The sequence below is a fragment of the Apteryx mantelli genome, chromosome 4 (assembly GCF_036417845.1).
Source record: "Apteryx mantelli isolate bAptMan1 chromosome 4, bAptMan1.hap1, whole genome shotgun sequence".
In the NCBI taxonomy this organism is placed as follows: domain Eukaryota; kingdom Metazoa; phylum Chordata; class Aves; order Apterygiformes; family Apterygidae; genus Apteryx; species Apteryx mantelli.
The window spans coordinates 14,308,043-14,325,067 of NC_089981.1; the positions used below are offsets into that span (position 1 = coordinate 14,308,043).

A 17,025-nucleotide genomic window follows, 5' to 3' on the forward strand; every position below is an offset into this window, starting at 1 on the left:
AGTTTGTTAACAAGGAAAACATTTTTCATCCGGAGGGTGACAAAACACTGGGACAGAAGCCTAGAGAGACTGTGAAACCTTCATACTTGGAGACAGGGAAAAACCAGCTGGATAAGACCCTTAATGTCTTAATCTAATTAGGCCTACTTTGAGCAAAAGACTAAATTAGGAGACCTGCAGAGAACTCAGCGAACATAAACTAGTCCACAATTTCACAACCCTGTAGATCTCCACTTCAAAAAAGAAAAAGCATACTACAGTTGAAGGAAATCAACAGGAGCAGAACACCCCTAGACAGACTGAAAAAGAACAAGTCTAACCAAGTAAGACCTCTTGATAAAATTTTAAAAGCTAGAAGCACTACGAGTTAGGCATTCAGGGCATCTAAGCTTTTTGGTCACAACACTACCTTGCCAAGGATAACTTCCAAGCTAAAGAATTTGTTAGGCAATACACATCCCAGGTGGACTGCCACAGACCTTTGCTTTCAGCAACTAGAGAACAATTCCCCCTCTTCTCCTTTACAGAAAAAAACACAGATGTGGCTAACAATGGCATTTATATAGGAGCAACAGCTGTGATTGCCACCCACATGCCCTTTCCTACCTCACCCTATGAGTATGAATATGAAGCATATTAATTTGTGGTTTTAGGGATTAGTCATGGAATCTCTCTCCTTTCCCTCTACGTTGGATGTATATTCCCTGAGATGTTGCAGAAATCCTCTGAGCCCTCCGGGGTGACCCCTTCATTGATGTTAGGAGAAACAGTGCAGGTTTCCTTGACTGCAGAAGCAACTTTGACACCTGTGGTATGGTCAGAAATACAAGCTTATTGTCCTGTTCCAGGCTGTGTTGATCAGATTCAGGACTAATCAACAGGTACCCACAAGCAGCTCTAATGTCATTAGCTTATATTTCTCTTTCCTCTCTTCCCCTCCCAACTATGCTTTCCCTTTTGACTCCTGTTTTGCTCGTTTCACACCTGTATTTGCTATTTATATGATTATGTTGATAAGTGTAGCCTTCCTGAGCAACTTTGCTAAGACAGCAATCCTATTTCACTGTCTTTCAATATCCTTCACCCATGGGGAGTTCCTGACAAGCCTCCTTCACTCTCTGTAATGTCCAGCAGTTTCTCGTGTTTTTATCCTATTAGTGTAACCTCGGGTCATGGAGAGCCACCTGCCCAGATAGATAAAAGCCTGTTCAGATCTCCTTCTTTTTCAGAGTGCTGGGTATTACCAAGAGTGGAATAAATCCAAATCTTCTCAACATTTTGGAAAGAAACCATCTCTGTTACACAAAACAGAAATAACAGAGATATAGTCTGTTTGTATTTAAAAGTAGACTGAAATTTAGCAAAACATCATTTCAGGACAATGTGGAACTAGAAGGTTACAGTCTAGGAATCCTAGAATAGCCTCATTTTCACACGTGTTCTTTGTGGCTTGTATGTCCAATTTATTGATAGAATTGATACAGCAGCAGCAGATTGTAGTGATGTATTCTTCTGTGCAAACAAATTGCAGTTACTTACCTTTGGTTTAATAAAGACATGATAAGTGAAAATGGATATGAATTTAACTCTTTTCATAGTCGTGGAGTTTAAGTGCAGCTGACATCTACTCTGGAATATCATTGTAATCCCATGCAGACAAATGCATTTGAAACCTTAATTTCCCCAAAGATGCTGACCATCCATTTCTGTCTTCACAGGCAACTTTGTACATGCTGCACACCTTCAAAAGTCAGCTCATGAATTCATACGTCCATGTACCTACTAGTCAGACAGTCAGTTTGTTATGAGTGTGAATGGAGCTTGGTTTGGTGCAGGAATGAGCAGAAATAATCAAAGAATGTTTTCTATCAAACATTTGTCTAGTAGAATGCCATCAAGTTGACTGGAAAGAGTTGGAATCCAACCAGTGGACTTTAATATCCTTTTCTGAATTAAAAAAATATTAGTATCACAGTTATAAATACGGCAGTGAAGGAATAGTTGTTTTATTTGTAATAAATCTGGAGTAGCTCTACATACATATGGCTGCTTATGGAATTCATCTCACCTAGAGATATACCTTTAAGCATGCCTTTGTTTCTGTCTTCCATCTTAGTTTCTTCTCAATAGGGAGGGGGAGGAAAAAAAGTAACAGGTGTTTTTACAGAATGGTTCATCTGAGTATCTTAGACATCTGCTACATGATGAGATGAGTTATGCCATAGAAGTGCCCATTTTTTCCTTCCTTTTCGCTATTCAGGATGTGTAGAATGATAAGTTCAGGAGGCTGCAGCCAGGGCCTGTCCCTCTGGCCCTGAGCCAGGTGGGCAGAGAAGACCTGGAGATAGTAGCCGAGTTCAACCAAGAGTCCAGATGACCAGGAGATTTCATGGTGATGAAGCAGGTATGAGGTCAAGCTGAGAAGTCAGCCTGCAGGTCAGAGCCAGGATCAGGCCTGGTGAGGGTAACCAGGGACAGAGAGAGTCCAGTGCCTACTGGGCAGGCCCAAAGTGACAAGATAGGTGCAGGGTCAAGCTGGGAAGTCAGCCCACAGGGCAGGGTGCAGAGCAATGGAGTCTGCACGCTGAGCTGAGCTGAGCTGAGCTGAGCTGAGCTGAGCTGGAGATCAGTGCTCCTCTAGGGCAGCTCAGACAGAAACTGAAGGCCCAGGGTTGAGCTTAAATGGGGCTCCTGGGCCCATGGGCAGGAGGTGCAAGTAGCTGCCTCACGTGAGGATGATCAGGCCCATTAAGGCCTATTAGTGGCCTCAGACCCTGAAAACAGTAGTAGTATTAAATATTAAATATTAAAAATAAATATTAAATATTAAAAACTTTTCTGTAATAGCAAGAGCTACAGCTTTACTGTGAGAAAGTACAATTGTGACACTTTTGACGGTGATTATTTTCACCTAAGTTTTTACTTTCAAGTTTGATGCCTTGAAGATATCCCAGCTTTGTTTTCAACTGTTGCTAACTAGTACCACTTCAGCAGTATCGCTTCCATGTTCTGTTTCCATTCCCTTACCTCCTACATCCTTGTAGTCTTTCTTTTCCTGACTCACAGTCTGAAGGTGATCATTAACCTTTTAGCAAAACCGGGTCACATTCATCAGGCACCTTAGACTGTTTACAGTATTAGTGATGTGGGCGACTCGAGTCTTCCATGCAAGAACAAAGTTACCACACAGCAGGTGGTCCTGAGGGACAGCCTACCCTCTTTTGTTGTGGGTGAATATCCTTGAACCAATTCACATTCATCGCAGGCTAAAAATGTGCCCACAGAAGAATTTTTTACAAATGCTGAGGCTGGGATTCATCTTACCTAAGTTTAGACTTCTGTTAATGAGCTGCCAAAGCATAAACCAAACTTGTAGGCTCTTTCTATAGCTCATGAAGGCAAATAAAACTCTGTTTGCCTCCATAGTTTTGGAAGAGAGATTCATCACACCTGTCTCTGTCTCCCTTGAAAGGTCTATATTTATATCTATGAATTACAGGAAGAGTGTAGAGTGACCAGCTCAGGTTTATGGCTCGTAGAGAACAAAAAGCCACTGGCTTCAGTAGAGAAAGACTTCAGTCTCAGCTGCTTTGGCCATGGAAGTAGCAGAGAGAAGGAAACAGAACCTGCTATAACACTGCCTCAATACACAGAGTTATTAGACAAATGGGTGTAAGACCATTTTTCCCTATCCTTAGGAAGGACTGCAAGTAAAGGTCCCATAAAAAGCTACACTCCCTCTCACTGGGGGTCATCACTCAGAGCAACCCATTCTGCCCATCCTGAACCGCTTAGACCCCTTAATGTGTAAACGTAGTGTCTGAGGAAGAAATATGTTCCACTCTTCCATAGCCATAGCTTTATCATTAAGACTGACAGGTGTTATTAAACAATAACCAGTCAGTTCCCAGAGCAACTCTGGCAGCATCTAGAAGTACAAATTTTCTGCAAGCAAACATTTTCATGCTTCCTAGAATACCGTGGAGGTTTCAGATATTTCTGACTAAACTGTTAGAGAGGACTACAGCAAAGAAAGATAAATAACCCAGACAAGCAATACCTGTTGATCCACTTTTAACCCAGCTATCTCCTGAACACCATGGCTTTCACATAGTCTAGACGAGAACTCCGGAAGCCATTACATTGCCAGTCTAATGCAGTCTGGAAGAGGACTCGGTCCAATGCAAATACATTGCAGACCTCATGGTGCAGCCCAAACAGACGAGCTTCCCTCACTCATCATCTTACACACGGCACTGCACATTCATTGTCCCAGGAGTCGCCCCCACTCCACAACACGAGCAGCCACTGTAAGCACAGTCTAACCAAGGCTGCGTTACCTGGGACATTTCTGCCTGCCTAAGCCCCACTGATGACTTTCCCTGCTAGGGACAGTCAGAGCAGATCACTCTTCAGCTGAGTAACCCAATTCAGCTCTCTGCTCTGAAGGCCAACAGTTTGTCGAACAACCTCTAAGCCCTCGAAGTAGCACAAGTAAACTAGCTTTTCTGGCAGGTAGAGATGTCCTTAAACTCCTGCCAGAATCAGGGGAAGGGTCTTTGTTCATATGTCTCAAAGGCTCCTCAGCTTCCCAGAACAGCTGTCTTCATCATCTTATCGTAAAGTAATTTCAATAAGTGTCCAGTGATATTGCAAGAACAGGGAGAGAGGTTAATGGCAAGCTGTTACTAAAGCATGATATCTATGTCAACATCTTCCAATAGACCATTATTCTTCTTTTCTTCAAAAGAGTTAATTATTCAAGGACCTTAGAAAAAAATTATATGTGGGATTAGGTGCAAGTGCAAAGGCAGTGTTAAGGCAGAGGCACCAGAACTCTAAGCAAATCACCAGCGATTACCTACTTGAAGAATTTTCTATCTGCATTTGAAGAAAAATTTACCCCGATGGATGGACACATAATCTGAGCCTGGATGGTCCACAGATGAACAGGTTATCACAGCAAAATATCTGCTCCACAGATGAGCAGGCTGCCTGAAACTAGATGGTCCGTGAGCCAAAGAGATTATCTAACAAAGGACACGAGTCCAAGGGTAGATGTGTTATTAGAGACAACAGGAGTCTTCTGCGGAAAAACCAGCTAACTGTGTATCAGGACTGTGCATTTTAATGAGAGGAAGAATTATCAAGTTTGATCATAGTTAATAACAGAGGTGGATTCACATTCAGATGGCATACTTAATGCTTAAACTCCACGGAGTTGCACTGCAGCTCTTCAGAGTCGGATAAGCAGAACTGATTCCTCTGATATCTTACACTGTACTGCTATTTACATGAATATGGTCTTGTTATTATTAAAAGAATTTATATGAAAGTTTGCAGTCTAAAGCTTTGTTAAGCTTTGTTTGTGAGTTGATAGGGACAGGCATGACCAGGGTTCACTGAATTTGCTAGGACACTTATGTCATCAGTTTCATTAGTAAAAAGTAGTAAGGGCAGGGAAGGAGACGGGCATGTCCTATAATCAATGACAACAAAGACACCCTTAGAGGATGATTCCTTCTGCTTATCACACTTATCTTAAGATGGGATGAATTGTCCTTTGAAGATGATATTGCTCCCTTTGTCTGTAGGGGGAGCCCAGAATAGATGTTGACTGGACCCCTAACCAAGGGTAGGGGAAATTAATTCACAGAAGGATTCTTCATTACAGTGCATCTGCTGAGACTCCTGATTAAGGCCTGGTGTCTTGCACAGAGGCCTGGTGTCTTACAGACATTAAACTGCATCGAGAGTCATAAATACACCAAGTACTTCAGTAACACCATTTTTCTGAAGAAAGAGTTCCAAAGCGGCAAGCTGAGTGTTAGAATATCACATTTAGAATATCACATTTCATATTGAAGTTGTTTCTCAGCGTGTCACTCCACTAATGTTTCACAACGCACAGGCTGCAGGTCAGCTGCAACATATAGGGAAAAGAATGAGTTGTTGCTCCAAAGGCAGTACTGAATTGCGTAGTTCTGCAAACATATAAGCAAAGGACATTTATCTGGGCATTTATCTGGAGCAGGGAGGGGCTCTATTGCAAGTGTGAAGTCCTAAAGTTTTTCTATTTAGATAAATCTTCTGACTTGTTTCAGTAAGATGTCTTTGAAGTGAAGAAGGAAGCTACTCACTCTTACGAAGGTACATGAAATGTTTGTAGCTTTTGAAATAAGAGTTTATTTCTGGGGTCAATATGGCATAAAATTTCTCGCACCTTCAGGCAAGGAAGGTAGGCCTATTTCTTCATTTTAGAGATCAAAAAGATCATTTTCAATCTGCAGATAGAATCATAGAGTCATTTAGGTTGGGAAGGATTTCTGGAGGTCATCAAGTCCAACCTCCTCCTCAGAGCAGGTTCAGTCAGATCAGACTGCTCCGGCCTGATCCAGCTGAATTTTAAATGTCAGCACAGATGGAGATTCTACAAATTTGCACCTAATCCAGTGTTTGATCACTCACATTGGGGCAGGAGAGGGAAATTTCCTCCTTCAGTTTCCCAAGTAGTCCATGGAAGAGAGCAACCTGTTGATAGCAAGCTCATTGAAGCCCTTTTCTGAGAATTAACTGGGCTAGTTGCTGTGCTTTAGGGCAGAAAAGGTTGGGTAGGTTGGAGATAAACAACAGCCAGCTATGCAAAGCTAACTCAGTGTGTAAAGGCAGTCTGGTCTTTTGTGCATCTAAGCAGGGTAAGCATTTTGCTCACTTAAACTGTGTACCTAACCATTATAGGCTGGTTTTAATCCTGCTGTCTGCTTCTTGAAATGGGCAAGTACTTCTGAAGATTTGGCTCAAGGGGTGAATAAACTGGCTTGGTATCTACAGTACAGACAGTATCTACAGTATCTACAGTACAGAGTATCTACTCTTGCCTTTCTGGATGAAACAGGTCAGTAAGAGAATAGTTTTGTACCTATGCAATATCTTGAAGCCTATGCTCGAAACAGACCTCAGCAAGAACTGAAACCTCCAATCAGTCACCCACGTGATAAGAACTCTGCTTTGAGAGCGTCAGCCAGGTTACTGGTAACCTCCAATAGATTAACAATAATTTTTCATGTGAGGTGAAGCTGGTAGAACCTTTACAGGGATGACTGATTCCCTTCTTGTTCAGGATTCCTTCCCTTTTAGCATGAGATTTTTCACCCTCTAAATGGAAAGTATTTCATTTGGTGACTCTTCCCAATTTATTCCTGAGCAGAAGATGGCCACTTTTCCTTGACAACAGGGATGCAAGCAAATGAGAAATCCTTTCTCAGCCAAACCTGGAGGATCTTGTGGTATCTCCTCCTCTTTGGGAAGATGCAAAGCTGGGTTTTCCTGCTGCTGTTGCCATTTAGAGCTTGCCACCATTTCTTTCAAGAGAGGAAACTCTTACTTTCTTCTGCCAGGATGTGGATTTGTTATTTGTATGTTTACAAGTTGCAGTCCCAAAGGTCAGGGTGGTGGAGGTCCATGTAATGAAGGCAGGTCTTAGCAAGTTGGCACAGCTGCAGCCTAACCATTATATTCCTATTTCAGCAAGGCTGAACAGGGGCTGCTTTGCCCCATTAATGGACTTTGTGGCCCGTACTGAGCTCTAACTACCCTGCTACCAATGCCCGAGGGAGTTAGCTAATACGCAAAAAATGTATTGGTGATTGCAATACAGGAAGAATGATGTCTGAACTAGAATGATGTCAGGAACAAGTGGGCCATTGCCCTTGGAGTGGGCCATTTGGATGATACTGTACACCCAACCGTGGCCACGAGTGAGGGGAGAAGAGTGCTCCATAGATGTCCTCAAGAAAAGCAGACTTTTTTCCTTAAAAAAGGCACACTAAACGTGGGCACACTAAAACCATTGTAGTGCCAGACTAGGACTGGTGTTTCACAGTGCTGCTGCTGCCTTTTGAATAAATTATTTTATCTTTCTGCGCTTTCTTATCTCACCTGAAAAATAGGAACAGTACTCCCTTGTATCACAAGTCATTTCAATGCGTAATTAAAGAAGTCTAGTCAGAAGCTATGATGAAAATGCTCTGTACTTCCTTGTGCCTACTGAGACAATCAATTGTGTGTTGCCAGTTTCCCATCACTTCTAGGTGTTGAAGCAGTTTCTTGTCGGGAGATAACATGAGTGTGCTAGCAACATGCCTGAGAGGAATCACTGTGTGGCCATTGAGTTTATCCTCTCTGGACTAACAGAAAGCCAAGAGGTGAAGGTAACCCGCTTTTTTTAAGCACATTAATAGGGAATCTTGGAAGGATCATGTAGATGAAGGTTGAAGGCTTCACACACTGTGTGCCTTTCCCTCAGTAACTTGGCTTCTGTGGATTTCTGTTACTCCTCAGCTATCTCCCCAAGGTTGCTGGTGAACTCTTCAGCAGTGAGGAGAGCCACTTCAGTCAGTGCCTGTGTGGCACAGCTATTCACTTGTCTCCTCATGGCTAGTGCTGTGTGTCTCCTGCTGGCAGTAATGGCATATGACTGCATGTGGCTCTCTGTAACCCTCTCCTTTATGCAACTGTCATGTCCTCAAAAGCCTGTACACAGATGGTAATCATCTCCTCTTTCACTGGCTTTGTCCACGCACTTGCGCAAACTATCTCCACCTTCACATTCTCTTTCTGTGACTTTGGTGTTATCGGTCATTATTTCTGTGACATCCCCCTAGGATCCAGCTTTCATGCTCTGACACCTATAGCAAAGAGACGGTACTTCACATTTTTGTGTGTTTCGTGGCACCTTCACATCTCTGGCAATTCTCATCTCCTCCATCTACCTCATCTCCACCACCCTGAGGATCCACTCCTCCAAGCGCAGATGCAAAGCCTTCTCCACCTCTGCTTCCCATCTGAGAGCTCTCTTCTTGTTTTATGGCAGCACCATTTTTATGTGCGGTAGCCCAACATCCAGCTACTCATTGGACTGAGATAAATGGGCCTCTCTGTTCTCTACAGTGGTGACTCCAGTGCTGAATCTTATCAGCTACAGCCTGAGGAATAAGGAGGTGAAGGATGCTCTGAGGAGAGTTTTAGGTCATATTAGAGAAACTTCAGCAGACTTGTTAGAAAGAGAACTTTGTTTGGGGAGAATTTATCAAAACCTTGGTACAAAGAGTAGGACTTCCAAGGAAGATTTGATCAGCTTCCAAGGGTGAGATTCAGAAAGGTACTAAATTGCTAGAAGTGATTTTAGGTGGACTTTTAACTGGTTGTATCTGCAACTTCTATCTTGAAAGACTGTGTTCCTCTGCTGCTGAAAGCTGGAGGAATCCTGACTCTTAACTTGCAAGTTCCAAGCACAAACAGGACTCCTGCCTGAGGAGTGCGTGGCACAGAATTGCAGTTCTCTGTTCTACTACGAACGTTTGCTCATGTAGGAAAACCACCGGTCCGTCAAGATGAGAAAAAGCTTTCAAAGATATTCAAGAGGAGAAAAGAAATGTGATTTGAATTTATGGCCATTTCTGCTACATCTTCAGTATTTGAAAGGAGTAGCCTCTTCCAGTGCAACACACAGAACCTGAAGTTCTGCAAAGGAAATCTTGGAGAACACACACCTGTGTTTTTGCCCCCCAAACACTAGGGAAAGTAACTGTCCCTCTCATGTTAAATGTCCCTCTTCTGTCACTCATTACTACCTCCTTTTTCCCCTTCTGCCTGGAAACATGAAAAAACTACAGAAATGCAGAAAAGATTGACTTCTAATTTTGCTACCATTGTGAAGTAACAAGACCTTATTCCTGCTTTTCATCTCCACATATCAGCAATCCACTTGAGGCAACTGAGTGAACTGGTAGTTATTTTAAGGACATTGGACATAATCTGAAAGTTAATCAAGTTGCAGTGTTCTTTCACTTAAAAAAATGCCGAAATAAGATGGTGACTTACCAACTATGCGTCTGCCATCAATGTGATTTTGAGAATAAACGACCAATCATTTCTGGGAGATGAGAAAGTTGGGAAAGGCTTTGGAATCCTTTTATCCATTCAACTAAGCTAGCTCTAAGGATAGGTGTTCTATCTCTAGTAGATGTTTCATCCCTTCTGGCTGAGTTTACAAATGCTGTCCCTCAGTTGGCAGAAGGAGTTGAAATCTTTATTGAGCTGAAAGTGACAGAATTAATCTCAGACAGGTGAGAGGTTCCTGCCTCTGCATAAGGTTTACAGTCAAAGGGGGATGGAAAGAGGTCTTGCGGATTCCCTTTGCATTTCACTGCAAGCCTGTTAGAGCTGTTATTTCCCCTGACTTCCTCTCCTTAAAGCTGTGCATAACTATAGCAAAGATTGTGTCCCTATGATCATCTATGGCACCCTAAAGAAGGATTTTACAAGTCTCAGGAAAACATAGCCTTTTGGTCCTGCCAGTTGTCATCTTTCTGTTGCTGCAGAGGCTGAAGCTCATGGGCCAATGTGTAGAGAAATATAATGTTGTTGTTACAGGTAAACGCGACAAATTGACAACCACTCGGGCCGGGTTGCATAAATTCCAATTTAATAAAATAATTGAGCAAGTCACAAGTAAGCAAAACAGCACTGGGCGGCTGGGGAGTCTCCTGCTCCACCAACGGCGCGCGCAATCCCCCCCTCACAGTCTCCTTATATGCAATTCCAGCTCCGGGTATATGTGGCACTTCCTGTAACTTCTGCGGTTGCGCCGGCTGTTGCTAGGGGGTCTTCTTCAGCCCTCTGCATTGTGAGTGGTGACCCTCAGGTCACGCATATATTTTACAACTTTCGAGGTCGTGCTATATTTCACAGTTGTGTGACATCGCCATCACCATATTAGGCTATCTAAACTAACATTGCCGCTTCACTAGCTCAACTCCCTTATCTCAGGCAGGGTACATGCCCCCACCACAGGATGTAGGATGTTCCCACAGATGTTCCCAAGGCTGTTTCTTACTTTGATGTAACCAATTAGCACACATCACAGTCCAGGATGTTTCAAGGCTGTTTCTCAATTTGATGTAACAAATTAGCACATATCACATTGTTGTTGTTGACACCTTCCATAAGCTATGGTCCCGCTGTTGCCTGCTAGCATCCAGCAGCCAGAAGAGAAATCAGAAAAATCATGGCGTTCTTCCCCAAAACATTAAAAAAAAAAAAGTTTTTAAATTATAAGCCTTAGTTTGAACTGGCCGTGTGCCCTAACCCCTTAGCAGTTTCAGTATGAAGGGGGTCAGTGGGCCCCATCTGTCTTTCTACCTGCCCCACACAGGGTGAGACAGACCAACCTCTGAAGGCGCCTGTCCCTCTCTGTTGACAATGGTGCTGAGCTAGACAACTGTCCTTCATTTCATGAAGAATTTAGACTGCTACAAATAGGTGGGGCTGGTCCCACCTTTAGCTGTGTCCACAGAGTGTGAATGCTGGGTGAGGGACATGCTGGCCCAGGCCTGAGGGACACTATCCCTCTAAGCCTTGAGAATCAGGATTTATCCCAGTTCCGTCCTGCTGGCTGCCATCCACATAACCCACCACGGTGAGGAGAAGACACGGAGACGTCTGCAGTGTGCTGGTGCGTGCCTGTGAAATGGGAACCCACTCTGCCACTCCCTGCATAGAGCAGAGGACATTCGGGGAACCAGAGCATTTACGACATTGTCCCACGGTTTGGTCTGTAGATCTGCCACTCTCCTGTGCAGGGAACACCTTCTTATCTTGAATCACACTTAAGCCATGTTAAGGTGCAACACAAGTGCAAGCAAGTGTTTACAGGGAACATGAAGTGAAGGAAGAAAAAAGAAAGTGCTTTAGTTACTTTCAGAGTGCATTACACAGATGTCTTTCTTCCTCACGCAGCTGATTTGCTCTTTTCCTCCTGGCAAGGTAGGAGTAAGGGTCCCATGGCTCCTCGTGGCTCCTTTGTCCTCGTGGAGAACTTTAGCTGCTAGAACTAACATCCCTGTGGCAGCTGTGACTGGCTCTGAGATGATTTCATCTTCCATCTTCACATTTCTTCTCTTCCCTCCTGCGGGAGTAGCTGCTCCAGCTATTCCCTTGGAATACATGTTTCCTCCTTTGCCTGGGCCTGTAAATGTGCCCTGTTGGGCTAGGAGTTATCCTGCATACAGGAATTATTCCCAAACAACTCTTTTTTTTCACTGACACATAAAATTGTGCCCCCCAATGCTTTCTTTGGTGGCGACAATTTCCTACAGTGAGCAATTTATCTTTCACTTGCATCTTTGATTCACTATTAGTCTAAACAGTAAAATGCAAAATCTGAGGCAGAGATGAAGGGCAGAGGGGATGGTTAGGAAGGAGGGCATTAGTGATAGGTGAACTACTGCAGAAAGGCAGAGAGTTGCTGCACTGGAATGGGAAGGGGAGAAGCTTCTCCTCATATCATCTGCATCAGCAAATGACCCAACCAGCATCTAATATCAGCAGTTTAATTGCTAACCCATGGATTCAGCATATGACAATGCAGTACTCATAAGAAGGCATATACTCCAAAGTAAAGGGGAAGGAAGCCTTTGGTACAATTGCTTCCAGCAGCAGGTGACCAGCAGCCTTGCAGACACCCTGGGCCATCATTTCCTAGCTGAGTAGATTACAGAGTAGATGGAGTTTGTCTGATGGAAAGTTTACACCTGGGAGAGCTCGGACTAATGGGATGCTCTGCCTGGAACACATTTTAATATTTTTGATAGCATTCATTTATTTATTTGCTGGTGTCTCAGCAGTGCTTGGAAGCCCCGGTCCTGGGCCTGTGCTATTCAAGAAGAGAACATAAAGGGAAGCCCTGCTAGTCACAGAGTTTACAATGCCATTCCAATCAAAACATGAACTTTCAGCTTCTTCCTAATTACTGCAACAGCTAAAACCAAGCTTTTCTTCAAAAGGGAGCTTTCAGTAAATTTTCCAAAATGGAATTATAGTGAGAGAGACTTGATTTTCTCAGCTCCTGAGAAAATGTTACCACAGTTCTACACCTCACCCTTTTCACGCCAAACTTTTCTATTCCACAGTTTTCTCATGGCACTTTTTACCTCCTCATTTCTCAGTGTGTAGATGAGTGGGTTCAGCATGGGTGTGATGACATTGTAAAACACAGCTACGCTCTTGTCCTCCGAGAGATTGCTGGATGGGCGTATGTAGGTGAATGTGCATGGCCCAAAGAAGAGAATCACCACAGCAATGTGGGACCCACAGGTGGAGAGGGCTTTGTTCTTCCCTTGGGACGTTTGCCTTTTCAAGGATAACAAAATGACAATGTAGGACGTGACCAGGATGATGAAAGAGACCAAAGCAATCATTCCACCATTGGCAACGACAATGATGCCCGCAACATAGGTGTCGGCACAGGCCAGTTGTAGTAGGGGGTGGATATCACAACAGTAGTGGTCAATTTTGTTGGGACCGCAAAAAGGGAGGCTAACAGTTATGAGGGTCTGCACCAGGGAGTGCACAAAGCCCCCCACCCATGAACCCATCACCATCCAGCCACACACACGCCTGGTCATGAGGGTGGTGTAGTGCAGGGGTCTGCATATGGCAAAGTAGCGATCATAGGCCATCATTGTGAGGATGAAGGCCTCAGTGCCGCCGAAGAAATGTAACCCAAACAGCTGTGCCATGCAACCCCCAAAGGAAATGGTTTTCTTCTCAATAAGGAAGTCAGCAATCATTTTGGGAGCTGTGGCAGAAGAGAAGCAAATATCTGCAATGGACAGGTGGCAGAGAAAGAAATACATGGGGGAGTTCAGACTTTGACTGCTAACTACAGTGACAACGATGAGCAGATTTCCTGCCACAGTAACAATATAGAAGAACAAAAACACCACAAAACATATTTTCTGCACCCCTTGGTTCTTTGAAAGGCCCAGAAGAATGAATTCCTTCACACTGCTTACGTTCTCCATGTTGGTCAGTCGGGTGCCAATATGCAATATACAGCTTATACCCCTGGGAAAACAAAGACAGACACGTGATTCATTAGCATTTTTTCATTATTAATGATGAGTTCTATATCAGAAGTGGATACAAACCAAGAAAGATATAGGATTGGTATTAAGCTTATGAAGTGTTTAGTTTCTGTCATGTATTTTTTTCACTGCTTTTTAATTCTGCACAGTACAAAGCTTCTGCCATGGCTTTGGTGGCACAGAGAGAGGTGCACTCTGTGATATGTTCCTTAATCCTGGTCCTCCAGGATCTTGAAGGATTGTCTGCATGGCTGGTAGCCTTCCATGCACTAAGGACAAGGCCAGAGTGTTCACCTTGGGCACTACAAGGCAGATAATGCAGCATGTTTGCCCTCAGGGGAGACAAAGTCCCTGACAGCAATCTTTGTAAAATGGGTGTCTTTAAGAATACCTGGAAATATTGCTCAGAATGATGATTTGCTTTATAAGTACACATGATCTTTGAATTCTTGTTTAGAAAGGAAATGTAACCACATGCAGAGAAAAGAACTCTCTTGTGTATATACATTTTGAAACGTAAATATGAAATGTCACAGGCTGAAAAATGAGTTCTGGGAAGGTTATCTATCATGGAGGGGAAAAAAATAGCACATATGACTTAATGTAGTATTTGACATTGTTCTAAATCTCAGCATTGTTTCTATCAGAGGAAGGAAGAATGAAAGACTCTTGTGAGATCTTCTGTCCCAGCACTGTACTGATTTTACCTAGTATGATTTTTGATACGCTCTGCGTGATGCTTTCAAGGGTTAACTTAGCTTAATGAAGCTAATCTAACTAAACTCCTTCAACAGCCAGTATAAGTCTCTCTATAGGCTGATTCAGAATGACTAAATTAGGGTCCTTTGCAGAACCCTTTTTTCCTCCATTCACTATGAGGAGCTTAAGCAAATTAGCACCACCAGGTTAGAATGACCTTTGGAGAATAATCCCTTTTGGTGCCTGAAAGTAGCTCAGAGCTTTTTGTAATGCCATCCACCTGTTTTAGGTTATGGCTGAGCTCCTTGTCCCTAGGCATTTCTACATCCATACAGTTTCTCATTCGAGACAAGGTCACATTCCAGCATAAACATGGGACTTCTTTGGTTCACCCTGCATTCCAGCTACAACCCATCGAGCATTACGTGTCACTAATAAATGAGTAGCCTACATCTTTAGAAAGAGTGTAACGTCTCTAGCTTGCCATTATGCACCCAGACCACCAGAGTTCCTTTGGTCAAAGAAGTCTGGGAACCACCAGATGAAACTCTTCACAGAGAGTTTAAGGTCAGCCAAAAGCAGGCACTCTTTTAATAAAAATATCCACTGTATGGGCTTCCTTCTAGGATCAAAACATTCCCCGTCAGCTGGTGTTAAAATGCACCATTTTAAGTCCTGCAGAATTACATCACAACCAGGTCTTCTCATTTGTCTTGGTGATCTGTGAGCAAATCCATGGAATGATTCAGTTAAGCCAAGTTATCTACCAACTACTTCCATCTGCAGCATAATCAGAAATTCTCATGCAGGCATGAAGTGATGAAGCATCCACAGGAAACACTGAAACTGAGAAAAGCCAAGATTACTTTCAAACCCACAAAGTGAAGCCGAGAGAGGAAGTGGGGAAAGTTAAGGACTTTTCCTATGCTTACAGTTGTACTTACACTAGATGAAAGTTTTTCAAGCAGAAGGGTAAAATTTACATGGATGGTTCCTTTTCAGATATTTCTACAAGGAAAAGGATCAGTAAGAACAATGGGAGGTCAGTTTCTCCCTCGTCTTACCAGGTCATGATCCTTTCTAGCCCTCTTCCTTCTAATGAGCAACGACATAGACTTCTCAACAAAATAAATGACAGGGATGAAATGAGCACACCTTTATGGCTGTGCAGTACCCAGTCCAAAAGAAATAGCTGGGCTCCATCCAAGCCAGAGCATGACTGGAAGCACACCACAGCAATCGCAGGGCCATATTTAGGCAGTCAGAAAGGAATGACCAAGAGAGAAATGGTCAGGGGAAACTATATGCCTGAATACCAGCAGATGGCAAATTCCTGAGCTAGAAACACGGTGTGCTTCTACAAAAGGACCGATTCACAATTCAGACAGCTCGACTATGTGTCTTGCTTGATAAGGTCCTTTCCATCACCACCAAACTGCATTTAACAAACTGTCTCATCTCATCGACTTAAGTCATGTAGGCACCTGTACCTAAGCTAGGCATATTACACCTGACCAGTCTACTTGTAGATGTGATGAATCATGAGCTGCCGGTACCCGTTTCTTACTGCTGACTCCAAGAGGATTACTAGAATGACTAATTCAGTAGAGGATTGCCACCAGTTATGGCTTATCTCTTCAAGTGCCTTTGCAGGGGTAGACCTGAGCTATATGACATAATGCAATCAGCTGCAAAATAAAATGAATCTCATGTGTACTCTTAACATCTCAAAAAGGGTGAGAAATTGCACCATCTCCTTACTGCATGCATTCTTCCCTAAAATCTCAGGTGGTTATGGGAAACAAAAGAATAATATCGAAGCAGTCTAATCTGCGGCTGTAGAACTAGCTCTGTATATGATTCTAGCCAAAGATAACTAGAGACAGTTGATAACTTCAGTGGAAGTTTCTTTCTGTATTTTCACATTTGTTCAAGAAGAAAGGAAAGGGAAAAGGAAGAGGAAAGAAAAGCGAGCAAAGCAAAGCAAAGCGAGAAGCCAGAGAAGCTGCAAAACTTACCTCGCCTGTGTTTAGAGATCTAATATTTTGTGTAAGGGCTGTACAGCTTTATCTCCTCAACTTCTGTCTCCCCTGGTATGAATGTGTTAGAGCACAGCGCCTTTAAAGAACATAGAATGGCTTCTGGAAAGCTTCCAAAACTTGCTTAGGAGGTGGCTGTTAGTGTATAATCCAATCTCATCTAATGTATTACTTGCTTTCGTGTGTCACAAGTGTATCTTGATGTTTTCTGCCTGTGTGAGAAGTGGTTTAATAAGCTGTGTGGATGGTGTGACCTGGGTGTCCTGAATGATGCTTTCATACTCCAGCAGCTGCAAAAAGGGCTGAGAAGAAAACCATTTAAGTACCAATCTTTAACCCTCTCCCAGGAAATCTTCCAC

The 17,025-nt window shown here is 43.2% G+C and overlaps 1 protein-coding gene across 1 annotated transcript; it reads right to left on the reverse strand.

Moving 5' to 3' along the window:
• Nucleotides 1–12,971: 12,971 nt before the first annotated feature.
• On the reverse strand, nt 12,972–13,865 carry LOC136991956 (olfactory receptor 4S2-like; the record flags this gene model as incomplete). The annotated part of the gene is made up of 1 exon (XM_067295457.1): nt 12,972–13,865. A coding segment is annotated over exon 1 (894 nt), but the record flags the coding sequence as incomplete, so codon positions are not given.
• Nucleotides 13,866–17,025: the final 3,160 nt, after the last annotated feature.